Genomic DNA, 23,619 nt, shown 5'->3' with positions numbered 1-23,619 from the left:
TGCAAAATAAGTAACAGGCAAAAACATGGCAACAGTCCATTGTGCAAACAAGAAGATGAGGACAAGGACACAGTAAGTTGCGTGAATGGTGCAACACCAGGAAGGTTTACACTTTCTTGATGCCTGGGGAAGCTGTTTTGGACAGAACGAACCTGCAGACCTGGCAGCTGCCATTTCAGCATTCCTGGTAGCAGCCTCCTAGAAGACACACTAGTAAGAGCAGCCTGAAGGGCTTTAATGTAATAATAAGGGAGAAGATGATAATGAAACAAGGTCTGATCCCTCAAGTACATAGAAGAGTCTCTAAGCATCATAAATAGCAAGCCCATTTTGGGCATAATCTTCATTTTTCACTTGGTGATGCTGGGAGCCTAGGTAGTAAACAAGAGAAGTTGGAGATACACCAGTATGAGCAGATAAACACCAAACTTAGTATTTCTGAGCTCTGCATATGTCTGTATGATACAGTACAGTGCCACAAAGAGACAAAAGACAGAGCCAAACCAACCTATTTGGTACCAAAGGTAATATACCCGCTTCTCACCAGGCACAGCTTTTTACTAACAGGTAATACATATTACTTCCAAAACCATCCAATAACATGTGACCTGTTAAGTTTTTTTCAAAAGCTGGAAAATTCACTGTAGTTAGAAAGAGATGAGCATGTGAAGTTAAAATTACGTATTATGGAACAAAAAATGGCATTGAATAAGTAAGTAAAAGTGTAGGTGACAGTATAAAAAACCCCAAAAGAATGAAAGAAATGGCAATAGTCAGCAGAATTAAAGAAAATGTAGTCATTTTGAAAACCACCAGTTACAAGAAAAAGTTCAGCACAGCCTAGGTCAATTGCTAAATAAGGATGCCAAATTGTAAAACACTATGCCCTGAAAACAGGAAAAAAAAAAATCAATATTAGTATTCAAATATACATTTTTATTTATTCGTGTCTCTCAGAAAAGAAAATGTGAAGCAGCACAGCAAACATTCCTGAGGACTAAAAAGTACTGTCTTGTGGCCCAGAAATGGCCCCTCAGCTGTCAGTTGGCCACCTCTGACCTAGATGAAACATAAAACATATGCTTGCAGAGTTTGCAGATGACACAGTGCTGGGGTGGTAAATCAGCAGGAAAACAGGTTACTGTTACAGAATCAGCCACAGCACTTTGGTTAAACAGACTCAATCTAAGAAATGCAATTTGACATAGACAAAAGGAAGGCAATACATTTGGGAACAGAGAATGCAGGTTTCATCTATGTAGAATGTGCTGAGGAGGACTCGGGGATCATTGTAAGGGTTTCAGTATGTGCTCTCCAGTGCGACATTGTCACCAATAGAGCCAAGGCAACCCATGGATTGAAAGAGAAATTACAAGCAGAACTTGACTCTACACAGCTTTGGTGCAGTCACTGTTAAATCACTGTCTCCGGTTACTCTGTTCATACTTCTAGAAGGAGGTTACAACAATGGACTTTAAAGTAGATCCACAAAAGGGACTGACGGGCTGAAAAACAAATGTTGAGATGAATGAAGAACCTCAGCCTATTCAGCTTACTGGAAGTTAGATAAGTGCTATCTTGAAACAAGATCTTGTAGTCTAACAGGAAGGAAAAGCAGTGCGACAACTGTGCCAGTGGAAACAGTACTCTGCATGGAAATCTTTGAAATATAACCAGATCTCTTTCTATAATGCATGTTTCTCAGTTCAGGTTCCTGGGGAAAATTATGTAGCATGGACACGCTGAGAAATCAGGCTGGGCTGTCACCTTCAAATCCCCACTCTTCTTTTTTTGGTTTTACTATTGTTTTACTACATTAAATGTGTGCAACAGTACGCACTTAGGAACTAATAATAATAAAAAAGTCTGCTATAATTGGGCTTAGCAACTGGGAATATCAGAGAAGGTGACAGATTTCGGAGTATCAAAATTACTTCAGGTCACCAGTATGTGGCAGCTGTAAAAGACAAATGTGATCTGGGGCTATATCTGTCAGAGTATTCCAAGAGAAATGGGGAAGAACTAGTGTTATGCACATGGCTCTGGTGCTTAGGAAATACTGATTCAAACTGGAACAGGTGCAGAAAAGGAAAGGGAATTTAAAGCCTACAAGAAGAGACTGAAACACTGTGGCTTCTTGAACTTATAAGAAAAACCCCAAGAAACCCAAAACAAAACAATCCAACAATCTCAAAACAACAAAAAAATCATGTTGATAGAATGGCTCTTTCTAAAATACAAGAAGAGAAAAGAGCTATTTAAGCTAAAGGACAATATTGGAAAAGTAAATACTCTGTTATCAAATTTAGGCTGGAAAAAGGACATATATTAACAAGCCAATAATATAACCAGCTTTAAACGGGAACGTTATGGTCTCAGAAAAAAGGTTTATGATATTGTTCACGATAGCAGGAGGTGCTGCCTGAAGACACAAGAGGTACTTCCCTGCCAGTATTTCTAAGAAAAGTCCGTATTTTCAAGTCTGTGTTTTGAACAAACCAGAGTTCAGCTCTGAAACAAACATATGAACCTGTTAATTAAGATGACTTGTTTGTCAAATACTTATTAATGTACTGTGTGAGTTTAATTGCAGGTCGACAAACGGAAATGTTATTTTCCTTATTTCAGATACCCTAAGTAGCATATAAGAAAATAAAATCAAGTGTGTAAACCTCCTCTCAGCAGACAAGAACAGGTTACTTACCTATTGATTCAGCAACCTATTTTATAGGCACCACATTACAAAAAGTGTGGATTTCGTGCTCGGGAAGGTGCCAGATTGATAGTTCTTGAAGTTGACTGCCTGTTGTCTGGTACTACAAAGACAGTGGCAGTAGAAGCATCTTCCACACAGTGCCCACGCCAGCATCTTTCATTCTTATCTCTAGGAAACAGCTGCCTGCCATTCAGTCCTAGCCTCCACCATTGAGAAAATTAGCAAGGACACTGGTGACCTGCAACTGTGCTACGGAAACTTACCTACTGACAACAGGAGCTAGATCAGCATGCACTTTCTACGGAAGTCCAGGAGCAATGACATGTGCTAGCTACAGTGGTGCTAGGTCAAAATGGGAAATTTAGATGCAAAAAGCGCTCTCTACCTCATTGGTCACCTTGGTTATCTGAGTGCAGAGCTAAAAACAAAGCCTTTTTAACATCATCATTTCTCAAGAAAACTAGTAAAAGAAACGTAATGGCTTACAGCAGTTACAGCCCAACGCAGCGGACCTGAAAAACTACTGAAAGTCAAAGCAAATCCTCTAGCTGTCATCTCAAGTCCTTAAATTCTCACCTGCTCAGGACCCATGGAGGACAACCCTGATGTAGGCACAGAGGTCGCTGAGGTCATGCTGATCTGCCCTGTCATCTGGTTCATGTTGTTCATACCACTTGTGTTGGTTGCCATGGATACATTGATGTTCATGTTATTATTGTACATGCTGGTGCTTGCTTGTTGCCCAAAATGTGGTGGGGACTGTTGTGAAAACATGCTACAGCAAGGAATGGAAAAAGCAATGTGTCAGACTTAGAATGCTGAAGCCACTAAGAAACTACTCTCTTTTTAATATATCTTAAGCTAGAATTTGTATATACCGTCATTTATTCCAACTTCAAAGGAAAAACTAGTTTTGAGCTACATTAATGTCTAAGGAATAGATTTTCAAAATTTAAGGTCCCATGTCTGTGCACAAAAATGCATGCCTTTGCGTGTGAAACTATGGCAGAGTACAAATCTGTTATGCGTGTGCAGTAACAGCCAATTAGCTGTCTAAATGGGCTTTGTATGTATTGTAAATATGTTTGGGAAAGTAATTTTTGGAGGGAAACGAAAACACCTTTTTCTCCCTCCAGTGTTGGCCCAGCACAGGACTGTTGAGCTGAAATTGGATCTAGTCTAATAAGCTTTCTTTTTGCAAAAGAGGCTATTTGCACATATGAATACCAGATTTGCACATACAATTATGGCAAGTGGGCTCACAAATATAGACATGCAATTGTGCAGAAATTTATTTACTAAATCTTAGCATCAGGTTTTGAAAATGTGGCACTGTAAGAAACAACATAAAGTCTAAGACAATTACCCTCTATGTTCCTTTAAGGCCATTTCAGAACAACTTAAGGAGGAGTAACTGTGGAAGATCTCATCCCAGGTTTTATTCAAAGTCAAGTGCTTTCTGGATAGTATCTTCCTTCCCGTTATGTTCAAAGTCATATGAGAGACTTTTTTACATTTCCTAAAATGCGCTTCACTGTTTACATATCAGTCTTTTCTACTCTTTGAGCATAATCCCACAGTCAATGAAGGAATTTTTACTGACAATGTGTCTGTTCAGAGGATCTGCATTAGACTGAAATACTGTGGAAGGGCTGCTGTGTGTCAGATGGCATGCAGTAACCACCTCCATATCAATGGCTGACTTTTACTTTCCTGTGAAGCACTGCTCCCACAGCTGAGGAAACCTTTCAGGGTTAACGCTCAACCTTGCACTTGGGTACTCCATTAGGCTATTGCTGCACACTGTGAGACTTGGTGGAGTGCAACGGCATTCTGGGCATAGGACCAAACTCGGAAAATCCCACCATTCTCTTCCTTCCAATTCCATGTCTTTTCAGGCCATCTAACCCCATTTTTAAGTTGTTATCTGGATGGCTGAAACAGTACACTACAGATCATTGTGAATACTCAGTGGCTTGTGTAAACGCATTTGACATGTCTCTGCTGTAGAGCTGCAGTTTAGCAAGCCAACCATTAGTCTTATCAAGTTGCCCCTGCTGCCGTTTCAGCAGAAGCCACGACAGCGGTAGCTATGCCTCCTGCAGATGCTTCAGGAAGACAGTGAGGAAGAGGCATGGACAAGGATGAGGATAAGAGATAAATCAGTTGCTTTAAAGGGAACTTCACTTGGATCAGCCTCATCACTGAAATACTGGTGTTTTGGGTTTATTAAATCTTTGTCAACCAGCAGGAAAGAGACTTGTCGCTGGGCTGGGATAGTAAGAGCAGCCTGAGAACTTCAGGATGACAAAAGCACTGTGCTAGAGACAACTGTGTGCACCTCAGTGTCAAGTGATACAGGCTGTACACCAACCTGATAGCTCCTCCTGTCTTCCACTGAAAAGCACGGATCATTGTCATCTGGAAGCTCGTTGCTGCCTACTGATACCATTCAACATCCAACCCATTCAATGTGGACAGACTGATTATTAGAGCTATACCGACTGGAGCATGGGCCTCAACTGAAAAGGTGACTGCATGCATGAGGCATGCTACAATGCTCTCAGAGAATGACAGCTATATGCTGACCCCCAGTATGTGCAAGCACTAATGGATTGAACCTGGTTGCACTCCAGCGTTTAAAGTGGGAGGTGATATCCAGTCACCGCCATTCCAGAGCAGCAGGGAATGCATAGGCTCCGGCTCAGCTGATCCAGCTATGTGGAAAGCAGTGTGGGAGCACAACATGAAAATCGTACGCAGAAGAAACGCATCCACACAAATGTTAGGGGCTGGAGCTCACTGTGCAGCAGAGGTGCTTCTTAAGGACACACAGTGTTTTATCAGTTATCACAGACAAAGCAATGCATTGTGTGGATGCAGGTCCTTTAGCTATGCACTCACTTTGCCTTGTATGAAGACAGAATTTAAACCAACTCGTCAAGCCAAATTGAAAAGAAATCTCTTTTAGGATAGACAGTTAACAACAAACAAACAAGCAAGCAATTACATAAAACCACCCCATAAATAAGTGTAGACCATAAATGACCCCATTACTCTGTGTGTTCATTTTGGTTTTGTTCTGGATTTACCTGTTTCCACCCATATTCCCTTGTGCCCACCCGTTCATCTCTGTAGAGGACTGATAGGCAGGATTAGCCTGAGACTGCTGAATCATGGGGCTTTGAGTATGAGCCAGTCTTGGGGACATCAGTGGACTCTGAGGAGTGGTGGCCCCTGTGAAGCCTGGATCGGGCTGCTGACTAATACCTGAAGAAGAAAATGAGAAATTTAGCCACTGTACTTTCAAAGTTAAAACAAGCCAAGAGCTCATACCTGCAGACATGTCTTTACACAGTTCTACTTATGTCATCCGGAACCTATAACCTTGTGTCTTAATGTGGGATCTAGATTAAAAGCAAGACATCATCAACTAATACTATATGTATAACCTTAAAAAAATCATTTTGCATAAGTATGTTGGCTACCTGTGTGTCCTAATCACACAAGTGGTCTCTCCCCTCTATAGACCAAAAGAAAAACACTGGTGACTTTTTTCCCCCTCAGAAACTGCATTCAAAACAACAAATAAAACATATTGCTTCTGTCTAAAAATCCATTTTGGTGAAAGTTATGCTCGACTCGTTTATTGCGTGGCACCACCTTTTAACATTTAGGCTTTAATTTTCAATTTTTTCTAAAGTTCCTAGAACCTTAGTATCTCTATTTCTGTGCCCCTGCAAAAACAGGCAATGCCATTTTGTGCAAGTATTTAATGATTTTGTAAAATCAAAAAAATTATCTAGATGCAAAGAAAACCTAATTTCAGCTGTAAAATGCCAATCGTGTGCCGAAATTTTGTTTTAGACCAAGTCACTTTGGTCTTGTTTAACTTCATCACGAACAGCATACTGAACAGAAACAAGCCACTCTTAATGCTGGGGTAAGAATCAGGTGGTATGAAATCTGTTCTTATATTCACTGTCTGCATGACTTAACTTCTCTATATCTTTGTCTGTATCATAAAATGGGAGTAACATAATGTCTCTTCATTTTCATAAAGCAATTACAAATACGTGGAGGGAAAGCAGTATTATGATTTAGAAACTGGTGTAAAGGATAACAGATCAGTAAGAGTAGATAGCAAATTTAGAACTGGATGGACATAATTTGTTGTATCAGCAGAACTTGCACACAACATTATTTCATATAATTGTAATATAACTTAGACAATACTTATAAATAAAGAAGTTGTATAACAATAACCATATGGAGGTAACTGCCCCATGCACCCCCAGAACAAAGTGGTATGGAGCTTTGTAAAACATACAGACAAAATGGTATTAATTATTGTATTACACACAGGTTTAAGGACAGGGAAGGGAATGCCTTATTTGAAACTAATTTATATTATTTAAATTCAATAGTTAGCTGTTAATTTTATATTATAACGTACACATGAAGAATTATCTTTCTTGGGGAAGAATTTGTCTGATATTTAAGCAGTATCTCATTATCAAAATTAAAAAAATTATGTACAGCTTTGCTTCTGGTCACTTTATGCTGTTAGCCAACATCACATCTTTTTCTTCATTTGCACTTTTATCGTATATATTGGTTTGTTTAGTTCAGTCAAAATTCAGAGTTCATCAAGCCGATACATACACATATATATGTTCATGTGTGCATACACACTTTTATCTGCATGTATCTATATATATAAACAAACACACACATTGCACTTCTGCTATTGCTCAAAAAAAGAGCAGTGCTTGGAGAATACGTGGTACTAGAGCTAGGAAAGTGGAAGGCACTATGTTGCATCTAAGGACTCCCAAGGGGCCCAAACCTCCGTGTTTCCCATTGTTCCCAGGGAGCCAGGCAAGAGGCTGTAGGAGGGGGGCTTGGACCCAGCACTGGGGGGAACACGGGGGAGTAAGAACTGCTGAAATGCACTGGGGGGGTGGAACCAGTACCGTAGTTTGGAGGAAACGGAAACTGCTGTGCATTTGCCTGCGGGATCCGCGGATTGCTCATGGTTGCTGGTATGCCACCGGCGGCCACCATACTGGGGGTCATGCTCAAGCCTTGCCCTCGCATCATCAGCGTCCGCTGCTGCACCTGCTGCTGCTGCATCTGCCGCTGCCGCAGGTGCTGGCTCAGGATCTCCCGCTGCCTCTGCGCCAGCATCTGCGCGTTGATAGGGCCCTGCAGGAAAAACCACCGCCACCTGTCAAGAACCCCTTCTAAGGCAACCTGACCAGTGGAGGCATCGCCGCTGGAGTAATCTGGAAGATTCCAGCTCTTTTTTTTCCCCCACCGCACAACTAACAATAATATTAAACGGGAGAAAATAATCCTATTAATATTTCTGCTGGGAAAGACTTCCAACAGTGCAAGAGTCAGTAACTGAAATACCAGTGTTTAATGTTGCAGCAATTTGTAATTGCAAATAGAGTAGCTCATTAAAAAAATGCATCTTTAGGAAATTAGAAGCTTGGTTAAAAATGCAGTTATATCATATCTCTAGTAAACAACCATCTACCCCATGTAAATATGGGAAAGACTCTCAGAAATAAAACAGTAAAATACTTCTTATCATACAGACTGCATTATTTGTATTCGAGCTTTAGAATTTATTGTATTTACTACATAGCATTACTACTGTATTTAATAGGGGGGAGAAAGAACAAAATGAAGTGGGTTTTTTTTTTTTTAAAGTACTATTTCTCTCACCTGTGTTGGCACTCCAGGTCTCAAAGACAGATTCATATTGGAGACACTGCTGATCTGATTTATCAGTGGCTGCCGATTCTAAAGGAAAAAACCAAACCACCAAACCCCAAAAGTTTTTAGAAGGAAAACAAGAAAAGGGAAATTTTATATACAGAGGTATATACACCTACTTCCCGATCAGTTAGTTTGAGGACCTAGTTTTACATATTCAAGCGGGGACTAGTTTTCCTGCTCAAGTCCTATTATCATTCACAGAATCCTGTTTCTTAAGGAGATAATACACCATACAAATAACAACACAGGCACTAAGCTGTTTACCAAACATGCTGGCTTTACAGTTCCCGTCCTTTTTGAGTTTGGGACTGGACTGTTGAGGTTTACTCTGAATTAGACCTCATCCTAATGTTTAAAGGCAGAAATGATCTTTCCTCCTCCACCAGAAAAACATTACTATCTTATTTATAGTACTACGAACCTATATATTTAAAAATGAAACAAGAAACAACAATTTAAAATGATCCTTAAAAGTAGACCAAGGCCATAAAAAGGAAAAGATGTAGGTAACAGGCAGCAATAAAAAAACCACTTCGATTACTGGAGGAGTCAAGATACAACAAACAGAAACAGACCTGTATAACAAAAAGCACCACTGTAGCCTTGCTCAAAGAATTAGTGAGACCTAGGCTTAAATACTAGGCATATTCTTGCACAGTATTATAGAAAGAATAATGGAAAGATGCAAAAAAGATAAAAGAAAAAGAACGGGCAAGGTACTGTCTCATCAAAACTCATTACAGCTAGTGTTTTTAGTTTAAAAGTGGAGTTAGACTAATAAAACAGGGTACACACTTAAGACTTGGTCTATTCGGAGCAAGGTGACAGTCAGTAGGCGCCGCCTAGGAGAGGCGTCTATGCCAGCGTGGAACTGGGCCCACGGAAGGGGACGTACCTGCTGTGCCTGGAGCCTGTGCTGCAGCTGGAGCCGCAGCTGGTTTGGCTGGTTCTGCACGATGCCGGCGGGCCGGAGGCCGGGCCGGGGCTGCATGCGCAGGGCTGCGTACCCGGGGCGCTGCCCCATGGGGTGGAAGCTTGGGTCCTGCATGGGCGCGTAGCTGCCCTGCGCCATCTGAGCCTGCGCCGTGTACTGCTGGGAGAACACCGGAGCCTTCTGCTCCATCAGGATGCTCGACTCCTGGCTGGGGAAGGTCTCTGGGTCGACAGCTTGGCTCTGCAGAAATACAGGAACAATAGCAGCAGTTGGTGGGAGATGGCTTTTCACAGGATTATCCAGGACTAATACAGCCACCCTGCAAAACCAACCTTCTAGGATGTGAATGTTTTTAAAGAGAAAATTACATAAATTTTCTTTACCTAAATATAAAACTTAAAAATAAATAGAATTGTATTTTTGAGTGTCAAAGCATATTCATGGAGACAAATTCCTCCTCTCTTTTCTTTTCTTTTTTTTAAAACAAAGACCCACAATCTTTGTCATGTTCTTAACATAGCCATTGTATCATTCTGTTAACGAATAAAAATCTGAAATGACAAATGCTATATGAAAATCTGTAAATGAAGTGATGCCAGCATATTTTTGCCATTGAATCTGAGATAAATTCAAAGATGCTACAAATGAATAAGGATAAGAAAGTAGATTTTTATCAGTAGCTTTAAACAAAATAATGACTTCAAATAAAGATGCCTGAAACTATTACAAAAGCTAATGTGAACAGAGTGCCTAATTCTTTCAGGGCACTTTCGCACAAACTGATTATCCATTAGCATAAAAAAGCTAACACAATTCTAAACTCCATTCTAGATACTCCCCTAATATTTGCTCTAGCCAGAATAATTTTATAGCTTATTCCACACTGACCTTGGAAATCAAGTTAATATAAATTTCAGTGCCCTCATGAAAGAAAGAAACTTTAAGCTCCTATAAAATGTTTGATGGATATTTTAAAAACATGTTCTAAAATGCAACCGTTCTCTTATCTGCAAAATTCTTTAACTGTTTCCACTGAGATATTAATTAAATAGAAAGATATTTACCACTTAGTCTGAAACAAAACATTATTCATATATTTTTTTGGTGGTGGTATTCCAAAAGCTTTGTCATATTGCATGAAAGTTTCACACTGCAAAATTGCAAGTTCTCCAATAAATTACATCTCCAGCTTAACGCCTGAGTTCTGTGTTGTACCAAATAGGCTTGGAGATAGTTTTCTCATGTCCAAAGCAGGATTTCATTGGTCCTATTTCATATCTAAAATGCAGAGCTAGTTCAGAAGTTATGCTCAGGATGCTGATGAGTGCTGGGAAATGAAATAGGTATTCTAGGCTTGTCTGAGAATATTAAATCATTATAGAGACATGTACAGCTGTTTTTGGAAATACAATTTTGATGCCAGAAACATCAAGCGCTAACTTCCCCCCCACACTTTTTTTTTTTTTAACCACACTTCTTTGCATCATATAAGGCTGAAATGGACAAGAACCAACCAGAAGCTAATAAAAAGTAACTGTGGGGAAAAAAACGGATGAAAAAGAATAGAACAAATTCATGCTGCAAAGTTTAGAAGCATGTTCGTAATTTTTAAAAAAATTACAGTTTTAAGTGCTTGGAATGAAATCAGCTGCTGCAGGTGAAACTCGTCCCTTAACACACATTAATCAACTAAGGGAAAAACTACGGGTGAAATTACATGTTATAGGTTTGCTCATGCAAAAGCTTGTTGCCCCCATCACACAAAGGTCTTGATCTTGCTCCTCTGCTCCTAGGTCTTCATATTCTTTTTTCTTCTTTCCTATACCCTGTTGCTGGCCATGATCCTACCTTTCTCCCACACAGAGTCGTTCCTCTGACCACCAGATAAGCAGAAGCCTGTTGATTTTTTGGTTTTGGTCAGGTTAGTTGCATAAAGCAAAGTGGCTCAGCACAGGTCAGAAGCAGGAGAGCTAGACGAGTGTGGCATGGGAGAGGAGGGAAGACTAAACCTGGGGCTAAAGGAAGCTTTTCAGGTGATCCTGAGCTGTTAGATGGACTCCCACCAAAATATGTAACTCCATCCTAGCTTGCAAGAAGTGTTTTATAATCCCCTTTTTCAACACAGATTTTACCTCCACCTTGACAACATATCCTTTAAATGCAATACCTAGTACATGCAATGCAATGTCCAGTATACCTGGCTAACTAGTTCTGGTATTCCTAGAGCCCTGTCGATTTCTTCTAAACCATCAAAATTCCTTAATGCCATGTAAAGCTGATCCAGGAGAGCACCCTCATCGCTTGGTGACTCTGATGAAGGATGATTACACAAGAGATCATCTGGTGAGCTGCCAAACGGTTGCCTGTCAAAACATGAACACAGCGTTGGTAAACAGCTGCTGAAAAACAAGAAATAATATCAGAGGATTAGTACTCAAATTGAACTAACAAGTGGAGACAGAAATTATTTTAATCACTGCCAATTTTGTTTAGAAAACTATTCTGGATGAAAGTTATGTTACACAAAGAAATAACTAAATAGCATGATTAATGCCTGTCAAGACCCTACAAGCACGGTGTATCCGACAAGTAAGCAAGCACACCTAAAGTACGCCCGAGTGCTGATTTATATCAGAGGGTCAACAGAGGAGCACAGTAGTCAGTACAGAATATAGTCACTGAACACAGAAGACTAAATAATTTTTTTCTAAACTATTTTAACTTTGAATTTTGGACATTCGATTAAGTATACTATCACAAGTAGAAAAAGAACTGATTTCCACAGACACTCTTCTTAATTGGTCTCCTATCAGACTAAGCAAGCCGAAGAGGTCACAGAGGGGTCCAAGGACTGTCTGAGCTTGCACAAACCGAACATCTGGAAGAGCTGGCCAGAAGCATGAGGGAGCAGGGAGAAAAGGACATTTCCCTTTTTGTTTGCAGCAAAACACTGCATCAGCTCAACCCATCTTATGGAATTGCACACTTGGGTACCAGTTTATGCACTTGGTTATGTGCCTCAGAAGAGTGTCAGCAAGAATTTGGATACTGTCAGGCAGAGTGTGCTGGCTCTATAAATCCTGCTTACCTCACCCCTGAATTTGTATGCAAAGCACGCTCACAGTTACAAAGGCAGAATAAAGGTTTATTACAAACCCAAAGGACAAAACTTACTGAGAAACAAACTAAATCTGAAATAACACTTTATCTGCAGCCAAATGACATATTTTTGTTTTGCAGTTCACACACGAGCCCTACTTCACGCACAATACTACAAGACTACAATAGAAAATAGAAAGAGCAAAGCATTCTGCAAGCAAGGGCAGCTACTATATGCACATCATGGCAGAATCTCATCCTAGATAATTACTCAGAGACAACAAAAGCTGTCACACATGGAGGGAGGAAACAGCACTATATGTGAACCCTTTTTACATGTCTGTTTGGAAAAACAAAGAAACATGTTTGTGTATTTAGTTTCCATAATGAGATATATGGTTGCCATGGAAGTCTAATCTCCATGTCAAAGCTAAGCAGAAGGAAAGAGCTGCATCGTCAGGCTATACACCTAAAAAACCAAAGGATGGCAGGCAGGAAAACTAACAAAAATATATTATTTTTAATTAGATCCCAGACTGTAAAAAATAAAAATAAGGATATATATGACGTACCTTTAAAACATCGCAAAGTATTAATCAATCTCATGTATAGAGAAGTTTCTATAACTCTCACAGACGGAATTATAAATCAGTGAAAGGGAAAAGCAAAAAAAAAAAAAATCCTTTGAATCAAATTGCTTGCAAACTTTAAAGATGACTTATAAGAAGGGATCTATAATCTGGAAAAATAATCGATGAGGCTAGCCAAAAAACCTCCCTCAAATTGTAAATGGGCATGAATACACATTGTAAGAAAAAGTTTAAAACATTTGTCAAATTCTGTATGTTAAACAATGACAATTACTTTGTTTTCTTCCCCATTTCTTTTAAATACCACAATGATAATGTTTAATTTTTCTTTAAAGGAATTACTTTTACTCACGATTTAACTTTTATCAAATTTAATACTCATAATGATAATCAGATTATAAAAATACAAATCCCAGGGATTAATAAAATAAGAAATGGCAGCACCAAGCAATTAATCATCTGTGTTTGGGTATAAATGATCAAAATATGGTTATTTTCACGTGCAATGCAATGGGAATCTTTTTCATCATCTTCAGCTACAAGAAAATTATGAGAAATGCAAAGGTAACAAAATGGAATAATTATCTGCCTGGCTTGCTGAGCAAACATGGCCCTGTATTTTATTTTATGGTGCCATTTTTTAAGTGAATAATTAAGTTATGCAAACAGTGCTTTGGCATATGGACACCCTAACTGGGGGACAATTAGCACCATGAAATATCTTGAAAAGCATGAAAAGTAACAGAGAAAATGCCACACTTAAATTTACAGGTAATATTTTCAGACATCCTTTCACAATGAAAATTAAGGGAATGCAGTCAGAAGATTAACCTTTTTTCAAACACACTTTTTTCCAACTGCTTCCTCTTCCTTTTCTTTTCAGCGCTCCCCCCATTTACTACTGAAAAATATCCCAACTTATGCAACTCAAAATATTTCAACATTTTTCACTTACTTGTCCATTTTGTATCACTTATACAGTCCATATATATATATAGTTTCTCTAATGTAAGCTGCGAACTTTTTGGAGAAGACATGGCTCTTTTTTAAGAAGTGTGAACTGCTTTTCATAGTTTTGGCAGTATTTAAAAGTCTTAATAATGAACAAAGTTAATACATTGCACATGAGCTAGTGAGTTGTGATCAAACTGTAGTTCTAGTGACCTGAGAAGGAGCTAACTTCAGGGAAGAGGCAGCCTCCCTTTCACTTCATTTTCCTTCCTCGCTTTTTACAGAATTTAGGTCAATTAAAAAACTCCAAACAAAATGTAATTTAACCATGTCCTGCACTACTTAAAATGCTACCCTGCTGCAGGAAAAGACAGCTATGTTTTAACTACAAAGGCTCTGGCATTTTTCCACATCTTTTCCATATACTTCCCACAATGTTAAGTACAATTGTTAACAATAAGAACAGCAAAGTCAGACAGAATCATGCCCACATGAATGCTTGAGAGGCGAAAATGGTGCAACTACCCAAAGCACTGGCAGCATTCACTGTGATACAGAACTTCCAATTCTTCCAACACATTAAATGGCAAAGAGACCACTTATAAGTATTATTGGAACATGTATACATTTCATGAGCATAAAATACTACAAGCATTAAATTGATGTACATTTGGTGAATGTTTTATGTAGAACTTTGTTTCCATGAGGTGTATAAAATATAGGCCTGTAAAATCTCTCCATGTTTTGATGTGACATTAAGACTCACCTGTTCTGATTACCAAAAGATGCCTGATCTATAGGCAAGATGCTGTCTGGCCATGGTGCAGTCTGATTTGGAGGTGCCTGTTGTTGGCTATACTGAGGTCCTCCTATGTTCATCTCCAATTCGGATGGCCCTAATCAAGGAAAAATAACTGCATAACTTCTGTGAAAAGAATCTACTTTCATGTTAATTCTTTCCATTGAATTATCTATGTTACAGTAAAAGCAAACAAAAACATTAAGACTTCAGTAACATTACACTTAAAAGCATCATGATTTTTTGGTTAAAAATTGCTTTTAAAATTTGAGAAAATAACATGAGAACTCTGAAAGTGGTTCAAAACCGTAAAATAGCAGATATGACATCATAGATGCAAAAATTAGTAAGATAAGCATAAAAAAAGACAGTATATAGTCAGTATCATAATGTACTTGCTTTAAAAGTGACCAAGAACAACGATAATGTTCACAGCATTTCCTCTTAAAAAAATCCACAGTCTTTAATAAACAAGGGCAACTTCATATCCTCTTTCTTTGGCCACACCACTGTCAAGCTAAAGAGTAGCAGGAATTATTCACATCAATACATGCATTAAAAGTTAGTGTTTTACACACCTTCCTTCCGACTTCCACAGGAAACTTTCACTGTGGAATACGGTTCTCATCAAATCTGTAATTGAAGTGAGTCTTTTTTTTCTTTTTTGTTTTTTTTTCTGCTTCATCTTTGACAATCCAGCACATGCCAAAAGGCACAAGTCCACACACGCCCTGACTTACCCATATTCATGACCTGAGATGGAAGCATCTGCCTCGGGCCAGGCTGGTTGCTGGGTCTCAAGGGGATGCTGGCTGTGGGGTTGCGGATCATGCCTGCTTGCACCGGCCTGTTCATGGCACTAGCTGTGGGCGCACAGGTCACCCTCACAGCAGGAGCTTGGCTTCCCCAATCTCCAGATGTCATGGCAGGCCGAGGGGCATTGCCACCGATCATTCCTGCACAAAAGCCAAACAGACTCAGGTGCCGGCACATGATTCAGAACAGCTTTAGCATTACAACTGCCTGATGAGCTGCATTTTTAGCGACGAAAATGCAGCAGTTTCACTCAAAGCACACTGTACAACTGCCCGTCCAGATGTGCAAAGCTACAGAATGATGCCTTACACTGCTTAGTCAAGGGACTGGAGATTATTATACATTTTACAAGAGGAAGATCCTTTTATCATTTCCGAAACGCTGTTCAGAGTAAGTGTTCCCACATGTAGTCTGCAACAGGTGCCGACGGTGTGTGGATAGCCCTAACTTCCTTCCTCAGGAAATGAATCACGTTTGCTGATGTGTGTGTCAGTGCTTTACTTTCCAAGTGCTAAGTGAGAATGAAGACTTGAGTAACATGTTATCGCTACACACGCTTACAAATTAGAAGGACTGAATTTAAATTCACACTCTGCAAACATCTTTTGGCAAGTCCTTTCATTCGGAACCTAGAGCCTTCTTAGCTTCAAGGCTCACCCAGATAATCTTGAACCAATATACGGTGCAGGGAAATTACTCACAGGAACTTTCCGATAGATGCTGAAGTTCATAACCGTTATTTTAGGGGAAGTCCTCCTACATCTACTGTAAACAACTGATACAGTTTATTTACACTTGGAATATATAGAGTACTACACTCTGACAGTAGCCAAAAAAACCCAACCAAGCCCCAACACAAAAACCCCCCAAACCCAAAGACGTGCATTCATAGCATTTATACATTTCAATTTTATACAGTCAAGACAGCAGATAAAACACTGATTTCAGATTGGACTACTGGTCTCTCCAGTTGCATTTTGCAACATCCTTAAATGAATAACAAAAGCCACACAAATAATTATTACTCATCAGTTCAATTATTTGGTGATATATAACCAAGGAGAAAAACCCTCTGAAGAGGGTCATTGTTTCAGCTGCTGTACAAAATTTTCTTCAGTGTTACATCCTAAGGTTTGTTCTATTTGTGTACATATTCCACCAACTGAAATCATATGGTGTGCTAGAACAAACAGCAGGAACACAGATAATACTCTCTAACTTGTATACATAAGATGAATAACATCCTCTAATATGTATACAGAACATGAAAGTAATAGGACACTTGAAAGACTACAAGCTGACCTCTAAACTGCTTAAATGGGATGGCTGCAGTGTCTGGCAGCATGTCTTTTTTAATACTGATGCAAACTAAATATAAAATTTTGACAGTCAATAGCCAGCTGAAAGGACTTACAATACCCATTCATTTACTCAGAGTTCTTAGCAGTTGTTGCACACTTGGACAGTCTCAGACTATGTACTAGTTGAAATAAGTCAATCAGCCAGACCTTTCTTGTGAAACCCCCTACGGTATCTTTGTACAATACTAGGGCAACATGAAGAAATCAATGCACCACAGATCAGGCATAATCCATGACAAGAGGTAATACCACTGCAACATCTGATGGTTCCCAAAAAGTTTATGTTTCAGAAAATGATGAAAACATTAGCATTTCTTTAATTTCAAATGAGAACTAAGGCTAATAAATAAAGGATAACTGAGGGCAAAACCAAGGTCTGTGGAGATACATCATAAGGGCAACAGTACTGCCCACAATTTTGTTTTGAAAGAAGTACCTCTACAGACAAGTGGTGCATTTATTTGCTTTTTCGAGGCAGAAAGGTCGGATTTTTACCTATCTAAGCCTCAGCTGAATCTGGAACACCGACGTGAACAGACTCTAATTGACAATACACTGTGTTCATCTAGAAGTTTTCACGTAGGTGAAAAGCAGTGCATAAAGAGCAGGACTAAAAATATGCAGAAACAGAAATTCAAAATAAATATGCCAATACTTAACAGCCCACAAAACACGATTTTTTCCAGACTTTTTGGAAAGTACTGATAATAACCTGCACTTGTAATAACCCCAACATTAAGTTACACATACTACAGTCTGTTACTCAAGTATATTTGAAAAAATGGAAAGTCATCTTACCTGTGCTACTGTTGCCTAAAGTTCCTTGACTTCCTATCATCCCTTCATTCCTGCCCATCAGTCCCGGCTGAGGTATCACTGAATAGGGGCTACTCGTTCTTATGGGTGGGAAAGTTCCTGCACCTGTCGGGTTCTGCAGTGTGATGTCAAGTGGTAAATTCTGGTTTGGTAATAACCTGCCCAGTTGCCCTGCTCGTGGGTTATTAAAAGCTAGACAGGAGGAGCAAAGAAAAAAGCAAAGTTACAAGAATGGAAACTTTACTTGTTTGAAAAAAAAAAAAAAGAACCCAAATACACTTTAAGCTCTTGGGCTGAGCTATTTAATGCTGCATAATTTACCCACTCTGTATCTGTCTGAGAAACATCCCTTCTTGACATTTTTATGTAAATTTCAAAATGGAACATTCTGACTCTAAAACAGATATGACATACATTTTTAAAACTTTAAATGATGCAATTTAACCGACAGAAGAGCCACTACAGCAAAATATACCACTATGTGATGTGCATACTACTGCCAATTAATCTTATACCTAGTAGGACTGTAATTGCAGGCAGATGTCATCCTGAGGCAGAGTGTTAGGAATTATCTCAGTTTTGAAAGTTTTCCAGCATAAGCTGTGCCCCTGAAGAAGTTATCAAAATTAAGGACAGATTGAGTCTATATCGGATCCTGTAGCCCCATTTCTACATCTCCCTCTTAAATTTTTTTTTTACATTTTTTGTCACTAATAAAAACAAATACTTCCATGATTCAGCAACAACAAAAAAGCAGTCCAGAATTAGAGCTGTTCCACCATAATATTCTGGTAAACAGAACCACGCTCGATGGTTACTGTCACCTTTATATAACTATTTTCTTCTGTTGAGGTGTTTTCTGCTCTTAAAATCAGCCTCTGCAAAGAAAACTGCAGGCTGTCTCAAAAAAGTGAGCTTCAGGTCATGACTGGCAAGCATCTGGCTCAGCTGGTCTTTGGGCAATGTTCCAATGCATGAAAGCATCCTCTATGTGCACAACTAGTTCTCAAACATGAATCAAACACTGACCTTGTGCCTATGATTCCATTTCCAATCATACCAACAAAATACATACAAATAAGTTATCCATTTTTGTGAAATTATTATTTGCAATACTTCCTGATAGCTTCCCCTAGGAGAGTCTCTGATATAACAGCATCCTTAAAGCGACTTCTGCATTTTTATATTCACCACATTACAAAGAAGTTAAAGAACTTCTTTCTTATTTTAGATCAAAGTAGTGGTACTTTTGAATTTGAGAACCTAGATGAGGTTTATTAAACTTGTTAAAAAGTACAGAAACATCTTATTACAAAGGTCTCTGACTTTTCTTCTTATTTTAAAAAAACAGACTACAGGAACTCATTATATTTATTTTTTTAATACAAGTTCTCTGCCAGGTGAATTTGATTACACGTGTATATAGGAAATACATCACATCACATACACCTAATTCCTAACCATGAGATCAAAATTTTATCTTGACTGTCTGTTCAAATAAGCAAACAAAACTTACTTATGAGACAAAAATGACCCTCCCAAGCTTAGGGGCATCATAAAGTCTAAGGATTGAACCAAAACTGAACTTCAGCGACAGTTTCAGAACAGTTTGCCCCAGAAGTTTGAAAAAATCACATAGATGAGGAAGTTATTATATGGGTAGCTTTGCCAGCACCCACTGATCCTACAAAAAGGAAAGATGGAAATGCAGCATAAAGTAACAACACAGTTGATGAGATGTGATGGTGCTCAGATCACATAATCTGCTCTTGGTCAGAATGGGACTGAAGGAGGCTCCCTGTCCCCCATGCAACAAACTCTAGCAATTTGGCAAATCTAGCAGCTTTTAAGTCTTTTTTTTTTTAACAGATAAAAATATTTTAAGTATTTTCATGTAAAACCTCTAAAATGAAAGTTGGTTCTTTCTTCAGAAAAAAAATTTAAAAAAACCCCAAACCTCTTTTGGAATTGTGTATGATTTGACATGCATTCTACATTGCTTTCCTGTGAGCATATGAGAAGCCACTCACTATTTCTGTGCACCTGTTTTCTGTATGCTCTTCTACTGAAAACAAGGCAGAAGTTCCCTAGGGGAATCAGGCACAGACACAAGACTGAGCTGGAGGAAAAAGTTTTAGGGTTTTAATCTACATGGGAAACAGGATGCTGCTCTTACAGAACTGCTGCTAACCACCAAGACAGTCTCATTTACAATCATACTGTTACTGTACTGCCAGTAGCTTTGAAAGCAGATTTAAAGCTAGTTTAACTCTGGAAAGCCAAAGGCTATAGTGAAAGGAACCAGCAGACCTTGCTTCAGAAAGAATATGCTAAAGATTTCAGAGGTACAGAGATTTCCTTCTGACTTATGTGCTGCTGCTGCTGTTAGTACCCCCATACTTAGAAAAATGAGTACATTAAATCCAAGCATCCTTCTCTGAGCAACATTGATAACAAATGATAATTTAAGGATCTGTAGTGGTTTTAATATGAATTTAAACATTAATAGTTATTATTAATAGTAATATTTATTTAAACATTTCTAAGTAATAATTTGAGTTCATTTGAAAGTGGCACGGTGTTATTTTAATATCATCAGAATCGCTAAAAATATTATCTAAGCCCTATGTTTTATAAAAAAACCACCAGTGTGCATTTAAGGAAGTAAATAGATGCTGCCATCCTAGCCAACAGGAGCAAAAAAACGAAGCAGTGGCTTTTTACGCTCTTTTCTTCAACATTTGTAGCTGGTAAGACTCCTATCTTGCTCGCTTTCCATTATTCTATGGCGGTAGACCAACATTTCAATGCTAATTTGTAAGTTAATTAATAAAGTTAAGGAACACTGACAGCTAGACGTGACTCAATTAAAAGCCACAATTTCAAATTAAACTTGGGCATTCCTCTTAATCATATGTCTTTCTATTAATCTTGTGGTTTTAGAAGAAGACCTCCTTCACGCTTAGAAAAGCCTCTCTTGTCCCTTTTACTGAAAGAGCTGCTGGAAAGGAGTGATCTGCATCACAACAAAACGCACGTGCTCTCCCATAAGCATAGCAGGGGACGTTTCATTTATTTTGAGGGTACCCCTTAAAACTCCTCAGAGGCGTGGACTTCCAGGGTGCTGTGTGAATTAGACATAACCTCCACATGTGTTTCGAAATGGGACGACCGCAGATGGCGCTATGTCATCACGCAAGACCAGACCAGGACAAGGAGCTGCCCGGTTCCTCCCTGGCCGACCCAGGGGCACCACGACCACGACCGCCGCTTTGCAGGTTCGCAAACTTGGCCTACACACGCGCGGAAGGCGGACTCACTGCTCTGTGAAATCCTCATTGCTGGTTTCTGGGTGGCCACAGCCGCACCGGGGCTGCTGTCACTGGTGAGCTGCATGAGGTCATTGATGATGGCTTGCTTGTCGACCGAGCCCGCTGGCGCGCCTGGGCGGCTATCTGGGAAAAGCTGCGGTAACTGGCTGTTCTGCAGGTCATCCAGAATCTCCTCCAAGTTATCCAATTCACTGCCTGGCTGCAATAAAAAAAAAAACACAAACCCACAGTACACATCGCTGCTCGCCTGTTGCTGGCGTCCTGCTTGTGCCGAGCCAGGCAGCCCGCAACCGTTACGCCTGCACCGGCTTCGGATGCTTCCTGCAAGAAGCCCGATGTGGAGGAAGCTCACAAAGTTGTCAAAAGGGGACTGTGTAAGCTTCCCAGGGCTTGTCTGCCTTGCATTTGGGTAGCCCGGTGCGGCACCGGCACCCCTTCAAAACCCCGGCATCGGGACGTATGAATCCACACGATCCGTACCTCAGGCAAAGGGGAGATTCTCCCTGTACACTCTGATCAGCGCAGACAGCAGGGATAATTTGGCAAGGGAAGAGATCCAACAGTGATGAAGATGGGGGTTTATGTAGGTATAACCAATATTCCTTTCAGCACAGTCATATTTCTAGTCTCTTTATGACTTGATTAAAAGCATATGATGGAAAAGTTGCTTCATGGCTAAAACAATTCCCCATACACATTTTCTTTGTTACATTCAAAACTGTAACACTGAATAACTCTATATAAGTTAACTGGCAAGAAATATACATTTCAATGAAGTTCTATAAATTAAAACCTGTCAACTAGTTACTAGATTTAGGAATTTATTTTGCTCACAACTTCCCAAATCAGTGAAAATAACTTCTCTATGGTAAGAAAAAAAAAGAGAAATCTAGTTACATTCAATTCAATAGAAACTTATCATGAAATAAAACATGGGAAAAAATTTAAGTTCATCCTATACTAACGTAAATACTGACCTGCATGTTTTTCTTAATAAAAAATGAAAATCAACATGATTTTCACCAGTATGGTTTTTTTTGGACAGCTTCTCTGTCTATAAACCCTCAGAATGAAAAACTTTTTCTGACTGAAATCTCAAAATTATTATAAGTATATTCTCCAATCCTAAACGTTTGAACAGGGTAAAACTCTTTTGGGTAATAATTACCAACAGGCAGTCCAGTCTCACTTACCACCAAGTTGCACAGGAAACATTTCATGACAGTACTTATGATAAAAACCTACTCAAAATCAGCGCCTTCATTAGGAAATGTGCAATGACGGAAAGGAGGCAGAGAGTGAGCAGCCAGCCGTGAAGGATGGGGAACCGAGAAATAACACCACAAACATGCACACAACTGAAATACAATTCTTCCTGTTCTTTTTTGTCCTACTGCCACATCATTAACTCATTACTTATTGAGAGCAAGCTTACGCTGCAGATCACAGGATAATGCAGAAATACCTGAGATGGCTTTAAACTACCTATCTAGGCTCTCACAGCCTACCTAGGAAGCAGTGCACATTAGTCTGTACTAAACTCCTGCTGCCACAGCTAACCTGCTCCTGGGAAGCCCAGCTATTTTATTCAAAGGTAGCTAAGATGCCTCAAGGTTACATCTCTACATACCTTTTTTTGGATGACTGGCTGCAGATAAACACGGTATTACTCTCTACTCCTTCCACATCACCTCCTAGTCTTACAGATCGGAATATATGGTGCAAAAGAGGAAGGAGTTCACTCCATTAAAAGGCAGCATGTGGGTGATCTGGAAGCTGGTGTTATTGGCAAAATGGTAGGAAATCACAGAATCAGAGGACTGGAAGAAATTTAAAGCCTCAAGGCAAAATCAGTGTATGCCATTCCCTACAGGAGTTCATACAGCCTCTTGTTAAAGACATCCCGTGGCAGAAAATCCACAGCTTCCCTGGGGAATTGGTTTCAGCACTCTGCCATCCTTACTATTCGAGTTTTTTTCCTCAGTGTCAATGCAAAATCTCCCTCACTGAAATTCAGGCCCTTCCTTCCTGTCGTATTTTGAATCTGGAGAACAAATTGTGTTCCCCTTTCTTTTTCTAACTTTTCTGTATTTGAAAACATGTGCCTTTTGGGTTTCAAGCTGAAGTTAATAAGCAATCTCAACCTGTTGAATTTTCTTCAGCATATAACCTGTTTTCTAGACCTCTTATTACTCTTGTTGCTCCTGTGGACTGTCTTCAGTTGATCCACACTTTTGCTGAAGTGCCATGTCCAGAACAGGACTTAAGATGAAGCCTTACAACTGCTGAGTAAAGCAGAAAATTTATCTACACTCTGATGGCATATTCCAGAAAAGCCTGTGATTTTTTTAATTACATGACATTACGGATTCTCACTCATCTTGTGCTCACTATGATCCCTAGACATAGCTCTGA

General features: G+C 39.4%; 1 protein-coding gene across 1 annotated transcript in view; it reads right to left on the bottom strand.

Moving 5' to 3' along the window:
• Positions 1–23,619, bottom strand: part of NCOA2 (nuclear receptor coactivator 2) — a 196,165-nt gene that overhangs the window by 10,634 nt on the left and 161,912 nt on the right. Inside the window, exons 14-23 of the mRNA XM_050892444.1 lie at positions 21,193–21,403; positions 17,855–18,064; positions 15,620–15,835; positions 14,847–14,976; positions 11,638–11,803; positions 9,402–9,680; positions 8,453–8,530; positions 7,693–7,924; positions 5,809–5,986; positions 3,293–3,491 (exon numbers count right to left, since the gene is read on the bottom strand). Coding sequence (XP_050748401.1) covers positions 3,293–3,491; positions 5,809–5,986; positions 7,693–7,924; positions 8,453–8,530; positions 9,402–9,680; positions 11,638–11,803; positions 14,847–14,976; positions 15,620–15,835; positions 17,855–18,064; positions 21,193–21,403 — 1,899 coding nt within the window. The remainder of the gene's footprint in view (positions 1–3,292; positions 3,492–5,808; positions 5,987–7,692; positions 7,925–8,452; positions 8,531–9,401; positions 9,681–11,637; positions 11,804–14,846; positions 14,977–15,619; positions 15,836–17,854; positions 18,065–21,192; positions 21,404–23,619) is intronic.

Source organism: Gymnogyps californianus, chromosome 2 (genome assembly GCF_018139145.2).
Source record: "Gymnogyps californianus isolate 813 chromosome 2, ASM1813914v2, whole genome shotgun sequence".
NCBI lineage: Eukaryota > Metazoa > Chordata > Aves > Accipitriformes > Cathartidae > Gymnogyps > Gymnogyps californianus.
Note: the sequence above shows the minus strand (reverse complement) of the source record. Positions and strands in the feature narration are given on the sequence as shown.